Source organism: Jaculus jaculus, chromosome 7 (assembly GCF_020740685.1).
Source record: "Jaculus jaculus isolate mJacJac1 chromosome 7, mJacJac1.mat.Y.cur, whole genome shotgun sequence".
Lineage (NCBI taxonomy): Eukaryota > Metazoa > Chordata > Mammalia > Rodentia > Dipodidae > Jaculus > Jaculus jaculus.
In genome coordinates, this window is record NC_059108.1 from 4,674,276 (window position 1) to 4,692,868 (window position 18,593).

Below are 18,593 nucleotides of genomic sequence, written 5' to 3' on the forward strand. Positions count from 1 at the left end.
AGCTGGGAATGGTGGTGTGTGCATATCATCCCAGCACTGTGAAGACTGAGGGAGGAAAATCATGAGTTTGAAGCCAACCTGGGCTATACAAAATCCTGTTTTACAAAAGGAAAGCAGGGTGTGGTGGTGCACACCTTCAATCCCAGCACTTGGGAGGCAGAGTAGGAGGATCGCTGTGAGTTTGAAGGCCACCCTGAGACTCCATAGTGAACTTCTGGTCAGCCAAAAAAAAAAAAAAAAAAAAAAAAAAAAAAAAAGAGAGAGAGAAGGAAGGAAGAGAGGGAGGGAGGAAGGGAAGATGGGAAGGAGAAAGGAGGACAACAAAACAATGAACAAGATCTTGCCAGGGCCAACATTTCTATCTGCTCTGCTTGTACATACTTTCTTAGGTTTTGCCTACAAAGTAACAAAACACACTTGAGCCATGTAATCTAAAAGAGCTTTATTCAGTATATAATCTCCATACAATTCAGTACAACAAATTATAAAAGCTCTTTGTAAAGTTTTACCCAACATGTTAAAAACAGGCAGTTACCACAAGTAAGCAAGCCACTCTTCTCAGTAAGACTTTTTCCTTGAACATACAAGCACTGTGTCTAGGCCAAAAGGTTGTCATGCACAAAGCATGTGAGTTAACATACAGGATTTGAGAACATTTTAATATCTTGTTTTAGTTCCAAGGTCTCAATTATAAATTTTCAATTCAGTATCTCAATATTAATTCAAGTAGAACTTGGCCAAAAATGATAAAAATTTCGAGACCTTCATACAAGTTAATTGTAACCAGGATAAACATTTTTGTTTTTCTATTTCATTGTGAAATCCAGGTGAGGACTAGATTAGCCGTCCTGGCTGCACTAGCTTGAATACACGCACACACACGTGCAGAAGCACAAACACGTGACACCCATGAACTTGAATTATCCTTGCCCAGATCAGGAAGGGCTGAAATCCGGGGCCTTGTGTGGCAAAGCAAGCACTTCCCCACGGAACTACAGCCCAGTCCAGGGGAATTAGCTTTAAAAGACTACAAGTGGCCTAGGTGACCTTCTCAATCGCTCCCAGGGACCACGTCTGAAACAGATCCCCGTTCTGTAAACAGCTGAAGAAAAGAAGGGAGGCCCTTTCTACTATGTGGACCAGCGGCAGGAAAGTGGGGGGGGGGTCGGTCACTGCTAAGAACAGCGACACACTCACTTGCTCATCTTCTGATGTGAAGCTAAGGGCTTTCCGTTCACGGAGCCTATCATGGCTGCTCTGTATCTTTCATGAATCATACCGGTAACATCTTGCAGTGCTGGGGACTGGGCCCAAAGCCTTATGCATGCTGGGCAGCACCTGACCTGTGATCTCTCCCTTTCTGTCATTCTAGGGCCAAACCCAGGGCCTCTAGCATGCTAGGCAAGCACTCTACTGCTGAGCCATGCCCCAGTGTCTCATGGCTGAGGTATGTACTCACAGGGAGGAGCAGAGCTTGCGCCTCGAGGTCTGGGGCGGGCAGCAGGGAGCTCCCACATAGGCTCTTGGGAGTGAGAAGCAGGGTGGAGGAAGAGCTCTTCCACGTCTGCGGGGGTTCTCCTGACTGAGCTCAGGAGCAGAACCAAGTGGGTTTTCTATATATAGCCGTGATCCGAGGTTATTACCAAAATGCAAAGCCCCTGGGGCCCATTCGTGTGATACAGGGGCCTATGTGACAGAGTTCAGGCCACAAGAGACCGGCTTGGGCTTGCAGAATCTGGAAACCAGAGGCCAGGCCCTCCTGTCCTGTGTGCTGTAATGAGAAAGTCACAAGCAAGAGCCCTGGAAAGAGCTAAGAGTGCCTGACCTGATTCATTCAAGATCTGCTCATTCTGAATGAACATAGTCACAGTGTCTTGGGAAGAGTGCATGGACTGGTTCTGTCTTGCAAGATTGTATTTGGCACTTTTTTTTTTTTAACTAAAGACCAAACGGTAAATGTTTCTGGTAACAATGGAGTTATGAAAATGCAACTATGGTATCCATTATGTAGGGATGATGTGTGTGCAAGTTTCAGTCCATGTTTCTTGGATACCAAGACTTCAAATACTCAGATGATTAGAGAAATGCATACAGAAACACTTAAATTCAAACACACCCAAGAAGTAGCAGGTTTCCAAGAACAGAGTCACCTCATTCTGCACACTGCGCCTTACATGTGCTTGGTTCTGGATGGAGTAAGGCACTCGCCGAGGACACGCTGACCCACGCTGGCCGCTCCAGCAGGCACGCAGCATTGCTGGCTCGATGAGAGTGCCAGCACTGACTAAAATGTCCTATTACTGCCTTTCCCTAAGCTGCAGTGGTCTCCAGCCTTGTTAAAGGTACAGGAAAAGATGTAATTCTGAAATTTCAGCTGCATGATTTAATAACCCAGCTACCGTCAATCTTTTATCTAAATAACTCTTGCTTATAAAAATCTTGTGCCCAGTAAGACTCACAATGTTTCCGAGGATGCGTAAGCAGTGACTGCACGCAGATCACCCGAGCACAAGATGCCAGGCAGCTCACTTCACTGCGGTGCACGGAGAAGCATGCCAGTCATGTCCAACGGCGGGAACGGAAGCACACGTTACTGTCATGAGCCATCTTGATTTAACTAAGTGGACAGTGAGCTTTCCCCAGCAGCCTTTCCAAGTCTCTGTCAATGGAAATGAACATGCAGCCCTCTGCTGTGTACATAAGCCTCACCTGAAGGCACCTGATCACCTGCAGTGACTGGAGACCACAGTCAGATCCGGTATGAAATGCCGTCTGCCAAAAACGCGGAGCTACTGACTAATCAAGATTCAACTTCTAAAAAATATTCACACTTTTCAAGATTCTAGGCTGTAAAAAATACAAAGGCTAAAAACACAAGTTTACAAATTCTGCAAATGCAGTAAATCGAAATGAGTAAGAAATGAAGCAAAATTATTTTACTTGCAAGAAGTCAAAGAGTATTAAGAGGCTTAAGAAAGCCAGAGTAAGCAGAGTGCATAGCGGCAGGCCCTCAGCGGCTGCGTACACTTCTGCTCTTGAGGACTTCCCGTACAGACCGTGTGACACTTCCTATGTGCCCAGAATTAACACACACAATCTTCTCACATATGACACATACTACAGAACATGTAACATTTCGGAGTACAAAATGTTTATGATTCAAAGACCTAACATGATTCTGAAAAGCATGATAGTTGGAAACCATCATAACATTTTAATGTGAATCAGGACAGTAGTGTCAATACTGAAGGGATATTAAGTAACTTACTTACACATATCCTGTCAGTTCCACTCACCCAGAACCATCTCAAGTCTGCTGGAAACCCAGAGCACTTCAAACACCGGGTGGGCTTCCATTTTGTAGCATGGCTTGCCACTTCCCAGGTCACACATGGTTCTCCAATGAAATCATCGGTGCACACATTAATTGGACAAGTGTACACATTAATGGTCCAAGGAATATTAATGGAAAAGACAGAGATAGAACCAAAAGATTGAAGCCTGTGAAAGATGCTTCCAGAAAGGCAGGACTTGTGTAAACATCTGGAGGTGTCCGCATAGCACAGCTTTTAGGACCTGCTCCTGACTCACACAAGGGACACAACAGCCACACATTCATCTCCTGCAGCTTCACTATCATTTTAAAACCAGTCACTTGTTTCTGGACAGTTTGTAGACATGGAATGTCTTGTTCTGAAACACTCTAGTGAAGTGAGCCATGTAAGAAGGTAGGTTCCGCTTGATTTCCTCACAGAAGCGAGGGTGGGCTGCAGGTTTCAAGTCGGGGTCATTATCTCCTGGCCCATCCATCACCTGAAACCCAAACAAGCCCAAAGCCAACTTAAAAGGAAACAAACCCTCAGCATCCATCCACCCACCCACCCAGCATCTATCCATGCACCCCTTCCATGTTTTTGAGATAGGGTCTCACTATGGTTTCAGAATATTCAGGAACTCTCTATTCTTCTGCTTTAGCCTCCCCAATGCTACAACTATAGGAATGGACTACCATGCCAAGTGAAAAAAAGTCGCATTTAGAAAAGACAACAAAAGAGGTATGGAGGAAAAGAAAGGAGACATTTGGATTTCCTTACAAATCAATACTGGTAAAGTCAAGTATTTCAATATCAATGCCTCATAGAGGTCATATGTAGTCCATTCCTTTTTCTCTTTCACTTCCAAAGTACACAGCAGGGATGGGAAGGAGAGTTCTGTGTCACACACTTGATCACCACTAACGACAGCACCTGAGTGTCCTTGTTCTCAGACGTGCATTGTATTGTGTGCGCTGAAGACCACTGGGACTAACCCAGCGCTCCAGCGCAGGGACAGCGAGGGCCGCACTCGGGCGCAGCACGGGCGACTGTGGCTGGCACTGCATGCCTGGCCAGTACTGTCCGTCTCCGAGGTCACAGTGCATGCCTGCCCAGTACTGTCTGTCTCCGAGGTCACAGTGCATGCTATAGCCAGAACTGTCCGTCTCCGAGGTCACAGTGCATGCTATAGCCAGAACTGTCCGTCTCTGAGGTCACAGTGCATGCCTGCCCAGTACTGTCCGTCTCCGAGGTCACAGTGCATGCTGTGGCCAGAACTGTCCGTCTCCGAGGTCACAGTGCATGCTGTGGCCAGTATTGTCCGTCTCCGAGGTCACAATGCATGCCTGGCCAGTACTGTCCATCTCCAAGGTCACAGTGCATGCTTGGCCAGCATTGTCTGTCTCCGAGGTCACAGTGCATGCTGTGGCCAGTACTGTCCATCTCTGAGGTCACAGTGCATGCTATGGCCAGAACTGTCTGTCTCCAGATCACAGTGCATGCTGTGGTCAGTACTATCCATCTCTGAGGTCACAGTGCATGCTGTGGCCAGAACTGTCCATCTCCAGGTCACAGTGCATGCTGTGGTCAGTACTATCCATCTCTGAGGTCACAGTGCATGCTGTGGCCAGTACTGTCCGTCTCTGAGGTCACAGTGCATGCTGTGGCCAGAACTGTCTCCGAGGTCACAGTGCATGCTGTGGCCAGTATTGTCCGTCTCTGAGGTCACAGTGCATGCCTGGCCAGTACTGTCCATCTCCAGGTCACAGTGCATGCTGTGGTCAGTACTATCCATCTCTGAGGTCACAGTGCATGCTGTGGCCAGTACTGTCCGTCTCCAGGTCACAGTGCATGCTGTGGTCAGTACTATCCATCTCTGAGGTCACAGTGCATGCTGTGGCCAGTACTGTCCGTCTCTGAGGTCACAGTGCATGCTGTGGTCAGTACTATCCATCTCCGAGGTCACAGTGCATGCTGTGGCCAGTACTGTCCATCTCTGAGGTCACAGTGCATGCTACAGCCAGTACTGTCTCTGAAGGCAAGAATGCTACTGGCTGTCATTGTCCTTGGGAAAAAGTCTGAATCCTAAATTCTGGAGTCAATTTTTTTTTAAATCAGACTTAGGTTAGTTCTGTCTTTTTTTTTTTTTTTTGGTTTTTGGTCTTTCAAGGTAGGGTCTCACTCTAGCCCAGGCTGCACTGGAATTCACAATGTAGTGTCAGGGTGGCCTTAAACTCACGGCAATCCTCCTACCTCTGCCTCCCGAGTGCTGGGATTAAAGGCGTGTGCCATCACGCCCGGCTAGTTCTGTCATTCTGTCCCACTTCTTTACAAATAACTATGGCCTTTTATACCAATGGTCACACCATAATCTCAAAAGGACGGAGACCTGTTTGCTCAGAGACCTGTAGGGCACAACTCCATGGGCATTTACTCAGAGGGAGAAAGGAATGTGGTGTGTTGTTTTGCTCTGAAGGCAAGATAAGCTATAGGAGAGAGGCTGCTCTGAGAAAGGGAGCAGAAAAAGTAGACCAGGACCAGGAGTGGGGTAAACCGTACCAGTCACTCGTAGACGAGTTAATTGGGATGCTTTGGAGAAGTGGGTTTACAAGCAAATATGTTGCTTTTACAGGAAAAAAAAAATACTTAAAATAAATCGTAGGGCTTGGCAGTTAAAGCTGCTTGCTTGCAAAGCCTGATGGCTTGGGTTCAATTCTCCAGCACCCACAGAAAGCCAGATGCACAAAGTGGTGCACAGGTCTGATTTTGCAGCGGCAAGAGGCCCTGGCACACTCATTCCCTCTCATTCTCTCTGCTTGCAAATAAATCAAAAACTATTTTAAAAATCAATTAAAAAATGAACTTTTTATGTAGAGCTGCACTGTGTGAACCAGCCAAAGTTAGAGCTGTCCTGTTTGAGATGAGCCTGAAGAACGAGAGCTTCCCTGTGCCCTGGTGCCACTGAGCCCGGGCAGGGAGTTCTGCAAATACTTGATCCATAATGTCCTCCTGGCGAATCTACACAAATAGCACAAACAATTTCACATCACTTGGGATTCCAGTTAGAATCCCTGCACCTCAAAGGTCTCGCGGGGCGCGAGGCGGCACGCTCACGTGTCCGTTGGCGACGTCCAGCAGGTCCCGCAGGCGGCAGCCCCTGCGGTGCCGGCGCTCGTAGCAGATGCTGTCCTCCAGGATCACGTAGTCGGTGCCAAAGGACCTCAGCAGCATGTGCACTTCCTCTGGGGACCTCTTGGCATATATCTGATAAACCTTAGGAATGAGATAAAGATGGAACAGGACATAAGGCCTCTCCGTTGCTTCGGAGCTGATGGAGAGATGTGAGGTAACCTGCGAACACACGGCCCTCGTTATCTACGTCCTGGAGTGCAGGAAGGGGGTGGAGAGCGGGAGGAGAGTGATGCTGAACACGCTGGCCGTGGAAGCACCACTTTAGGTTGTGAGTCTCTACGATGCTTACAAACACCGTGGAGCAAGAAAGACAAGCGAGAGGGCAGAGGAGTAAGCGAGACAGTCCAGGGCACATGTGCTGGCAGGAAGACACCCAGCTCTCTGCGACGGCAGGTGGGCAAAGGGCCCGTGGCCTTGGCTAGGGCACCACTTGGTGTTTTGTGGCTACTTCACTCCTCTCTGTCTCAATGGCAAAGGAGACCTGGAGCACAGAGAGCCAGGCAGCAGCAGTTCCCCAGGGGACACCCGGCCCACTTCAAGTCCACTGCCATGTGCTCTAAGCAGGCAGACCATGAAAGTCCTATGTTCTGGGGAAGGTCGTATGGGGCACAGCATGCTGCACCATGAGGTGCTCCTGATTGGTTCTAATTCGAACTGTGAGTTCGCATCCCCTCTAGCTTGGGATGAGAGCCCAGCTGTCATGTTCTGACTGAACAGGAATGGGGGGAACTTAGGACGGAGGTGTGGTGGTTTGAGGGGATGGCCCCATAGACTCAGGGGTTTTTGATTAAGACCGAACTTCCTACTTAAGTCCCCTGCAGGCAGACCACTGCTTAGGGGTGTCATTGGGGCAGATCTTCAGGCCAGACCCCTGGGTGTGTTCAGGGAAGTCTGAATGCTGGCTGTCCTGGTGATGTGTCCTCTCGGATCTATGACGTGGGCTTCTTCCACCCTGAGGGTCCGCTGGGATTTGTAACCAGAAATAAGTCCTTTCCCCCCACAAGCTGCTTCTAGTTGAGTGTCTGTCCGGCAATGTGAAGGAAACTACTACAGGCGGCTTCCAGGACGCTATGAAGGGCAGCCCTGCAGCCCAAGGCAGCTGCCACCTCCATTCTCCTGCCATACTGGGCTGGTTGAGAAAGCTCAGCTTTCCTTCCTTCCTTTCTCTCTCTCTCTCTCTCTGAGGTACAGTCTTGCTCTATCCCAGGCTAACCTGGAATTCACTATGTAGTCTCAGGCTAGCTTTGAACTCATGGCAATCCTCCTACCTCAGCCTTCCAAGTGCTGGGATTAAAGGCATGTGCCACGATGCCCAACAAATTTCCATTTTCTAACAGGAGTCCAAAATTCAGGGAATTTTCCCAAATAATAGGGCATTTTGCATATTTTTACATTCTGGCTATTCAACAATCTCAAAACAAGATCTTTTTAGCTTTGCAATTAAAACATTAAAGAAAAAAAAGAAAAACAAGTATGAGCCAGGCATGGTGGCACAGGCCTGCAATCCTGTGTGCAGATGCATGCACGTCTGTACCTGGAACGCCCTCCCCTCTACCTGACAGGAGCACGTGGCACACCAGCCTTTAAGTGGCAGGGCAAGCCCACACCCAGAACCAGGAGATGCAAGTCCCGCACCCTCACACTCTGGCTCCTTCCCAACTTCCAGGACAGCATGCAGCATGCAGACAAGGAAGCCCCATCTTTGCTGGACCCAAGATGGGAAGACAGGCAGAAGGGGCCTTACCGCTTGGGTCCGCTCCCGCAGGCTGCTGTCTTCATAGTGTGGGTGGTTGGTCAGGGTCCGCCCTGTGCACAGCTTGACTCCGGCCAGCAGCTGCATGCTTCCAGCAAACACTGCCTTTTTTGGAGTATTAGAGCTACAAGATTTCAGAGTCTGAATTAACCCCATTGCTATGATTCGAGAAGACAGTATCACACCCTCAGAGTTACCCAGCTATGAAAAGAAATATAATTATTGGAGGAGGGAGGAATACATGACTTGGGTTCTGCTTTATACCCAGTTAATATAAATTTTTCCTTTCTTAATTTTAGGGGTTTTTCCCCCTTTTATCCTTTTTTTGAGGTAGGGTCTCACTGTAGCCCAGGCTGACCTGGAATTCACTATGGAGTCTCAGGGTGGCCTTGAACTCATGGCAATCCTCTTACCTCTGCCTCCCAAGTGCTAGGATTAAAGGCGTGCGCCACCACGCCTGGCTCCTTTTTTCCTTTTGAGATAGGGTCTTGCTCTATAGTTCAAGCTGGTCTAGACCTAAGATCCTCCTGCCTCAGGTTCCTAGGTGCTGGGTATGTGTTTCCTGGCTTCCTGTCTGATTTTGGTCACCGTATGAACAATGGCTGGAGGTTCCAGCTTCTGAACTTCTATGATGAACTATCTTGAGAGGCAGGTAAATAGCTCTTAATCCCAAGGTTTCTGGATTAAAATGGACAGCTCTTTCTCATGACTGCTCCAGAACAACAAGAACTCAAAGGCTGTCAGAGTAAACACCAAGTTCAGAGTCTGGCAAATACAGAGGATTGAGAGTGCATTTCAAGGGTCTGTTTTACAATACTGAAGTTAAACCAAACCAAACTTACATAATAAAGATTTCTTGTAACTAATGAAAGCAAAATAGAGAAGTGACTGAAATAGAAATCTCTTATTATTCAATATGGGGTGTATCTTATTTCCGACATCAAAACACCCTTTCTCTTTAGTCCTGATAACAGGAAAAGGAACACAGCTCTAAGAACACTGTAAGGGCATCCTAACATTATAGCATAAGCTTCCCAACTGCCACCAAGCTCTGATTCCCCACAGGCTGTGAGGCCAACCACAGAGGACCAAGGAAAGAGTCCCACAACATGGTGCGTGGGTGGGTGGGTGGGGGGGTATTTTCCCTTTCCTGATCCTTGGAAATCTGTCTTTCCTTCTTTCCTTTCTCTCTCTCTCTTTTTTTCCACTTAGAGTCTCACTATGTGTAGCTCAGGATGGCCTCAAACTGGTGATCATCTTGCTTCAGCCTGCCACGTCCTGGGATTTCAGGCACATGCTATCATGCTTGGCCAAAAACAGTCTTGTAGCTGATGTAGCTGCATTTCAAGTGGGGACCCCTGGGTGCCATCCACACACACACAGAACTGTGATCTCTCTAGAACTCAGCAGCTCCTCCAGCCTTCCTCCAGCCTTCCCTCCCAGGGGTCCACAAGACATGTTCATCCTTGTGTAAAATAGGAGCTGTGCTGAGTTGAGCTGAAGTAACTATGTTTTAAGGAATCTATTCAAAATTTAAAAAATAAAAGCAAGTGTGGACTGCTCCTAGTTTTTGGAAGCAAGACATGAACCTTGCCTGGCACTGAGTTCTCTCTGAGGAGCTTCCAACTTAACGTCAGACTACAGCACAAGTGTGGGCCGTCAAGGGCCACCGATGTCATGAACGAGGCAGGTTACACATCAAGTGAGGACACAAATAATCTGAGCGAATCAAGATTTCTAACGATGGCATTCATTCACTTTGGCATTTCAACATGCTTCTTGAGTGAGGGAAGAAAGCAGATGGAATTGCAAAGAGCAAGGAGTGACAACATCCCTTCACCCCCACCCGCCTCGCCCAAGGCGATTCTCGGATGCGGGTGACAACAGAGGGGAGCTTAGCACAGGGGGCGGGGCTGCCTCCCGACAGCCAGGTTCAGGAGCACGAGAGCCATCAGATGTGTGTTCGGGCCCCGGGCCTGCAGTGTGCAGAGAATCTCTGACACGTGTCCCAGGTGGCCAGAGGAAGAGAAGTGTGAAGGCCACACGGTTCACTAGCACACGGTCGTACAGAAATCCCGTTAGTTCATTAACACTGAGCGCTTGACTCTGGGCCTCGTCTATGCTGCTGCCCTGTGTACAGTGCATCGCAACTGCTCAGAAGAAACAGGAGCAAATGTGAATGCAAGGTCATTGTTTTGCTAAGCCAATCATCTTTTCTCTTTAAAAATAATTTTTGGTTATTTATTTGCACACATGTGAGAGAGAGAGAGAGAGAGAGAGAGAGAGAGAGAGAGAGAGAGAGAGAGAGAGAGGGAGAGAATGGGAACATCAAGACCTCTTGCTGCTGCAAACAAACTCCAAACGCATGCGCTGCTTGGTGCATCTGGCTTTATATGGAAACTGGGGACCTGAACCTGAACTGCCGAGCTCTGTGGGCGAGCGCCTGTAACTGCCGAGCCGCCTCTTCAACCCCAGTCTTCTTTCCTCTTATATACTCTCCAGCTTTTTAGTTTTCTTTCAAGGTAGGGTCTCACTGTAGCCCAGGCTGACCTGGAATTCACTATGTAGTCTCAGGCTGGCCTCAAACTCACTGCCATCCTCCTAACTCCACCTCCCAGGTGCTGGGATTCAAGGCATGCACTACCAGCCCCAGCTCTTAAATCCTTTCTGCTGGCCTGGAATTTCTGGCTTCAAGGGGTCCTATCTCCTCTACCTTCTGGGGACAACAAATGTAGGCAAATACAAGCCACTGCTCCTTGACAATCTGGGATATTTCATTGCTACCTTTAAAATACTTGTCAGTCAATACATGGCCAAAATCAAAGTAACAATTAAGTGAACAGGACAAAAAAAAAAAAAGAAAAAGAAAAATTGTACATTTTTTTAAACTTCTAAAACCCATATTCAATATACTATTTTCTGTGGCAAAATCACAGGCAAAAAGAGAAGAATTCTTTGTTACTACAATACCCACACAGACCCCGGCTGGGCACTCTCCCTCAGGGGTACTGTGTCCACAGACAGACCCAGGCTGGGCACTCTCCCCTCACGGGTACTGTGTCCATGGACAGACCCCGGCTGGGCACTCTCCCCTCACGGGTACTGTGTCCACGGACAGACCCCGGCTGGGCACTCTCCCCTCACGGGTACTGTGTCCACGGACAGACCCCGGCTGGGCACTCTCCCCTCACGGGTACTGTGTCCACAGACAGACCCAGCCTGGGCACTCTCCCCTCACGGGTACTGTGTCCACGGACAGACCCCGGCTGGGCACTCTCCCCTCACGGGTACTGTGTCCATGGACAGACCCCGGCTGGGCACTCTCCCCTCACGGGTACTGTGTCCATGGACAGACCCCGGCTGGGCACTCTCCCCTCACGGGTACTGTGTCCATGGACAGACCCCGGCTGGGCACTCTCCCCTCACAGGTACTGTGTCCACGGACAGACCCCGGCTGGGCACTCTCCCCTCACGGGTACTGTGTCCACGGACAGACCCCGGCTGGGCACTCTCCCCTCACGGGTACTGTGTCCATGGACAGACCCCGGCTGGGCACTCTCCCCTCACGGGTACTGTGTCCATGGACAGACCCCGGCTGGGCACTCTCCCCTCACGGGTACTGTGTCCACGGACAGACCCCGGCTGGGCACTCTCCCCTCACGGGTACTGTGCCTGAAGTCGTGACTGGATCTGCAACAGCTCCATATGCCTTTACCATGCAAAGATGCTTCTCTATTACAGGAAAACAAAGCAAATTTTACAAATGTTTGAACAAATGGTGTATCAAATGAAAGCATAATTTGTTTTTATAGCTCTCTGCCAAGCTCCTTGCAGGCTGCCCAACGTGCAGACCATTATTCTGTAAGGAACGTCCCTAACGCATGACACACGCACAGGTCAAACGGATTCACGCTGCATAAGTTAAAGGCACTGCAGCAAGACCTGACGGCGCTGGGCAACAGGCTCGCGTGCTCTTGCAGCCCGCGCGACAGCAGGTCAGCAGCTGCGCCTGGTGCCGGGACGGAACGCAGGCGAGTGAAGCTGCGTCTTCACGTCACATATCTACAGCGCGGTTATGCAGCCGCCAAAGTGATGCTCCAGATAAAAGGAATTTAAAGTACGACTTAACCTATATCATCTTTAAAATATTCAGTAACTCTCCTTGAATCAAATGCCAATGAATTCTGGTGTGTGTGTGTTTTTTCCTGTTCCATTGAGAAAACTCTACACATGCAGGCCTCATTACTGCAGAGAGATGATTTCTAGTGAGAAACTCCTTAAGCCAAGTATTTAAAATGCCATCCCTCAAAAATTCAAATCTACAGATCTATCTTAATTGCATAAAAATTTTTCAGGAAGCAAAAAGAGGCACTGGAGGGCAGAGCAGCAAGAGGAGCACGGGCATGGCTGCCGGGCGCTACCGGGAGCGAGTTCGCCAACCACACTGAAAGCCCCAGAGGCACCACCTGGCTTTTGTTGCAAAAGACGGCAGAAGGCAACAGGACCCGGGCTTTAATCTCTGGATCCAGGGGGCGTTTCCAGCAAGGAGGGCAAATCTGAACATACTCTTGTACGTCTGCTTGGAAGTAAAGGGCATAGCATCCGGGCACAGTGGGCAGCAGGGAGCCAGGCAGCCTCCTGGCAATGCCTACCCACACTGCTAAGTTCTCACTGGGCATTGGGTGGTGGCTAGGAGTTAACAGGCTTTTATTTTTATGTCTTTAACTGAATGGGGGGGGGGGGAGGTAGGGAGAAGGTACAAGTCTGGGGCTACAAACTACAGAGCCAAACCCTATCTCTTTCTCAAAAAGGAGGGGGGCTCACGTTTATAATCCCAGAATTTGGAGGTGAAGGCAGAAGGATCTGAAGGTTGAAAAGTTCAAGGTTATCTACTACACAGCTAGAGGCCAGCTTGGGTTATATGTGACCCTGTCTCAAAATAATAAATGTCTCTATAAAAAGAGAACTTGGGCTAGAGAGATGGCTTAGTAGTTAAGGTGCTTGTCTACAAGGACAAAGGACCCAGGTTCGATTCCCCAGGATCCACGCTAGATGCACAAGGTGGTGCATATGTCTGGAGTTTGCAGTGGCTGGAGTTGGAGTGCCTATTCTCTCTTCCACTCTCTTATTTCTCTCTCTCTGCCTCTCAAATAAATAAATAAAAATTACATACATAAATAATTTTTTAAAGAAGAAGCAAAAGAGAACTTGACCCCATGTTGTGTTGTGTTTTCATTGATCCCAGGTCTGCATGCATGCTAGACAAGCGGTTTTCCCATGAGCTGTATCACCAGTCTCCTTTTCCCTTCTTATTCTCAGATAGGATCTCAGTAAGTTACCTAGGCTGCCCTTGAACACACATTTTAGCTCAAGGAACTTAGGATTCTCCTGCTTCATCTTTCTGACTAGACAGGATTATAGGTCTTCATACTTTTGGTTTTATAAACTTAATTCTCTACTGCTTTAGGAAGCTAAAGGACTCTAAACACAACCTTCTACTAGAGCCATTAAGCTTAAGCTCTACAACAGAGTGGAAAATAAGAGTATGTAAGAATGAAGACGGGAGAGCGAATGTACAAGCCGGTTTACTCTAATGAAGACAGCTGTAGTGGACAACCACTTAGCGTTTACACGTGCAGCCTAGTGTCCTGTATGTTGCCGGAGCTCACTTAATAGCTGTTGAATTCTATCACTAAGTATATAACTTCAGATCTGAAAAACTTTGTAATGTAGGTCTTTAAATGTTTTCATGGAAATCCAGTCCCTTCATCAGGGTCCTTCTCATAAGTGCTGTCATAAACACAGGTTCTTCCTGCCCTTGAGGACATCTTGTCAACCTCTCAAAGATCTTAACCAGTTATCTGAAAGACTGGAACATCACTAACTTCCACTGAGGCACAGGCTTCTAGCTGCCCACTCAGTCAAGCAGTCCATGCAGAAAGGCCAGGCTTCCAAGGGTACAAGGGCCTCCAAAGGCAGCTCCTTGGCCTTGAAGCTTAATAGTGAAGCCTAGTGCAGCATGTGGCTCCCATGCAGCAGAGCCCAGCAAGGGGCAGAATGAGCCTTCTCTCCACACTCTATAAGAACCTGCCTGTGCTAACATGGAGGGCCACCTCATGTGCTCCCTGCAATTTCTGCAGGTCACCTGATCCATCCTGCACCTGTGGCTCTTTCCCTTGCCTCCGCACAGTAGGCACCACCATGATGGCACTGAGAAAGGGCAGCATCAAGCACACCCAGCCTAAGACAGAACAGGCAGGACGGCTGCACTGGGGGACCCTCACTGATGACTCTGAGTCCCCACGGCTGCACTGGGGGACCCTCACTGATGACTCTGAGTCCCCACAGCTGCACTGGGGGACCCTCACTGATGACTCTGAGTCCCCACGGCTGCAGTGGGGGACCCTCACTGATGACTCTGAGTCCCCATGGCTGCAGTGGGGGACCCTCACTGATGACTCTGAGTCCCCACGGCTGCACTGGGGGACCCTCACTGATGACTCTGAGTCCCCACGGCTGCACTGGGGGACCCTCACTGATGACTCTGAGTCCCCACGGCTGCACTGGGGGACCCTCACTGATGACTGTGAGTCCCCATGGCTGCAGTGGGGGACCCTCACTGATGACTCTGAGTCCCCACGGCTGCAGTGGGGGACCCTCACTGATGACTCTGAGTCCCCACGGCTGCACTGGGGGACCCTCACTGATGACTCTGAGTCCCCACGGCTGCACTGGGGGACCCTCACTGATGACTCTGAGTCCCCACGGCTGCAGTGGGGGGACCCTCACTGATGACTCTGAGTCCCCACGGCTGCAGTGGGGGACCCTCACTGATGACTCTGAGTCCCCACGGCTGCACTGGGGGACCCTCACTGATGACTCTGAGTCCCCACGGCTGCACTGGGGACCCTCACTGATGACTCTGAGTCCCCACGGCTGCACTGGGGACCCTCACTGATGACTCTGAGTCCCCATGGCCACAGCTTCTTTTCCAGGGCAGCTCACACTAATGTCATGGACATCATACATGATGTGACTAATCTGAGCTTGAAGTCCAAGTGGAAAGTCCTATTTTCGGTTTAAAGGTGGAAGCAGCGAGGGGCTGGAGGAAGAGGCTCAGTACGAGGACCTACGTTCAGATCCCCGGCACCTACAGAAAATGTCCGATGTGGAGGAGCACGCCTGTCATCCCAGTGCTGGGAGGCAGAGACAGGATCCCTGGATCTTGCTGGCCACCTAGTCTAGCCCAATCAGTGAGCTCTGCGTTCAGGGAGAGACAATGTCTCAAAAAGTAAGGTGGGGGGCTGGAGAGATGGCTTAGCGGTTAAGTGTTTGCCTGTGAAGCCTAAGGACCCCGGTTTGAGGCCCGATTCCCCAGGTCCCACGTTAGCCAGACATACAAGGGGACACAGGCGGCACGCATCTGGAGCTCGTTCGCAGTGGCTGGAGAACCTGGCATGCCCATTCTCTCTCTCTCTTTCTGCCTCTTTCTCATTCCATCACTCTCAAATAAATAAAAACAAACAAACAAAAAGGTGGAAAGTGATAAAGGAAGATACCTCTGGCCTCTAAACACACATGTGCTGACATGTATACAAATGCACATACACGATTCACACAACACATACATATGCAAACATATATGCATGCATGTAGCACACATGCACACAAACATACACACATGCCTGCACACAACAGACACATTCATGCATACACACCACACATACATGTACACATGCATACCACACACAGACATGTGTTGCACACCACATATAGACACATGCACACACACACCATACACAAGATACATGCAGGAGGAATCAGAGAAAGTTTCAGAATATTATAGCTGGGGCTGTGATGTGGGCCTTTAACACAACTACTTGGGATACTGAGGCAAGAAGTCAAAAGTTCAAGGCCAACCACTGAGACTGTCTTAAAATAAAGAGTGAAAGAGGCTGGCGCTCAGTGGAGGAGCACTTGCCGGGCCTGTGCGAGCCCTGGCTTCCACGTGCAGCACTGAAAAGAAGACCGCCGACTACTTCCTGCTCGGGGAAGCCCAGCTGCGCACCGCGGCTGATCCCAACGCTGACGGCAACAAGCCTCTTCTGTGTCTCAACAGACCCGACTCTGGCGCGCACCCATCAGCACTTCAGCTCAGTTTACAAACATGCCATGCGATGATTTTTACAAAACCATCATTTAGATTTGAAGAATTTCGGGGGAAAACAGGCAAGATTAGATCACAATGGAACCATTTTTTAGAACAATATGAATCTTTCAGTTGCTGAGTTAAAAACTCACCAACCAAGTCAAGAGTGCAAGTCTGCAAGGCCCTCCTCAGGGGATCTGCAGGCAAAGGAGCTTATGTGAAAACCACGCTGTCTAGCAGGGAGGGACAGCAGACCGCCTTTGTTACTCCTGGAATAATCGCTCAGAGAGTTTGTCAGAAATAATACTTTAAATAAGTGTTTGAGGAAAAGTTTGAAAATAACTGCCCTAGGGGGAATCATGTCTTCTGAGACAGCGGGACGCCCCAGGGCAGTGCAGTGGTTACGGCTGTGATGATCCCTTAACACCAGGGAACGCAAGTGGAGGTGCTGACGATACTCCCAGGACGAGCGAGACCAACCTGCAGGAAGCTCATGGAACGTGGGTGTGCTAGCTCCCACAGTGATGTCTGAAGACCAGCGTTTAGGCCTTACCTTCCAGTCCACTACAGTCAATGCAAAATAATTTTCTCACGTACAACAAATACTCAAAATTGTTTGCCCATCATTGTCTGCCGTGACTTAAGGGTAAATGAATAAAAGAGAACCTTGCTCACTGCTCGGCACTCTAAGTGGATAAGAGATTACATTGACTACGAGTAGTCAAACCCAGGCCAACACTCCGCAAAAACCAACCCATCTTTTGCCGTCTTTTGGCTCACAGCATTGCTGACCTGCAGTGTTGGTAAACCAGAGTCACGGGCAGGTCCCCATAAAGCATTAACTTCTAAGTGACAGAGACAATGCAGCGATGCCTTCTGAGAATGTTGCCCAGGCTCTTCTGGGTAAAAAGCAGTGCTGAGAGATGGCTCAGTGGAGAGAAGGCCTGAGGATACCTGAGAGATTGCCTGGGTTCAATCCCTAAGACCCTCAAAAACAGCTGAGCATGACCTGCATGTCTGTGACTCAGGTCCCATACAGATGCAGAGACCCAAGGATCACTGGAGCTTCCGGAAAAAAAGGCAAGCTCTGTAATGAGTAAGGAACTCTGGCTCAAATAAGAGGGGGTGAAAGGAGCAGGAGCAGAAGTTCCGCTATGTCCCACTCTGACCACCACATGTAAGTGCACCTGACGACAGGTGAGCAGAGGGAGCACCAAAAGGGCACACGTGCAGGCACATGCCCCATACACCACACCACACAAATACACATCATGCACACATGCGCACATGCACGCACAAAACAAAGAAGTAGGAACATGAAATACTATAGCCTGGCAAAGCTGCTCTGGCTAGAAAAGCCTGCTTTTGCCTCAGGTTTTGTGAACAGTTTTGTTTGGGGCTAGGGGTGGAGGTCAAGTAACAAAGTACAGACAAAAATACAGACCCAGATAAGGCCAAAGCATTTTGATGCTCTAGTTTTATATTTTAAAGTGTATGTGTGTGTATGGACATACATACATACATACATACATATACCAGTATAGCATATACACACATACACTGTAATATATGATATAGTATACACATATATATATCCATACACACACATATACATATATATACACATGTGTGTGTGTGTGCATATGTTATTTACTTGAGAGAGAGAGAGGGAGAGAGAGAGAGGATGAGAATGGTCAAGCCAGGGCCCCCAGCCATTGCAAACAAACTCCAGATGCATGTGCCACCTTGTACATCTGGCTTACATGGGTACTGGGGAATCGAACTTGGGTCCTTAGGCTTCTCAGGCAAGGGCCTTAAAGGCTAAGCCATCTCTCCAGCCCCCTTAAAGTTTTTTTAAGCTGGAACATAAGCACTTGGATCTGTTTAAATAGCACCTACAACAAGCCACTATGACGCCAATGAGGGGCCCTATTGTGTTAGAACAAGGAAAGAGGACTTTCAAGTTTGTGTCAACCTGAACAGAAAACTCGAGTGAGGACTGGGGAAATGGCTTAGTGGTTATGGCACTGGCCTGCGAAGCCTAATGACCTGGGTTCGATTCCACAGGACCCACATAAGCCAGATACACAAGGGCGCACATGTGTCTGGAGTTCATATGTACTGGCTAGAGGCCCTGGTGTGCCCATTCTCTCTTTCTCTCTATCTGTCACTTTCTCTCTCATAA

At 48.9% G+C, this 18,593-nt stretch overlaps 1 protein-coding gene across 3 annotated transcripts in view; it reads right to left on the reverse strand.

Annotated features, from left to right (window-relative positions):
• Positions 1–425: 425 nt before the first annotated feature.
• Positions 426–18,593, reverse strand: part of Dpy19l3 (dpy-19 like C-mannosyltransferase 3) — an 82,049-nt gene continuing 63,881 nt past the window's right edge. For all 3 annotated transcript variants that reach the window (XM_045154125.1, XM_045154122.1, XM_045154124.1), the window contains 3 exons: positions 8,251–8,383; positions 6,429–6,587; positions 426–3,813 (listed from right to left, as the gene is read on the reverse strand). In XM_045154125.1, coding sequence (XP_045010060.1) covers positions 3,652–3,813; positions 6,429–6,587; positions 8,251–8,383 — 454 coding nt within the window. In that variant the 3' untranslated portion in view covers positions 426–3,651. The remainder of the gene's footprint in view (positions 3,814–6,428; positions 6,588–8,250; positions 8,384–18,593) is intronic.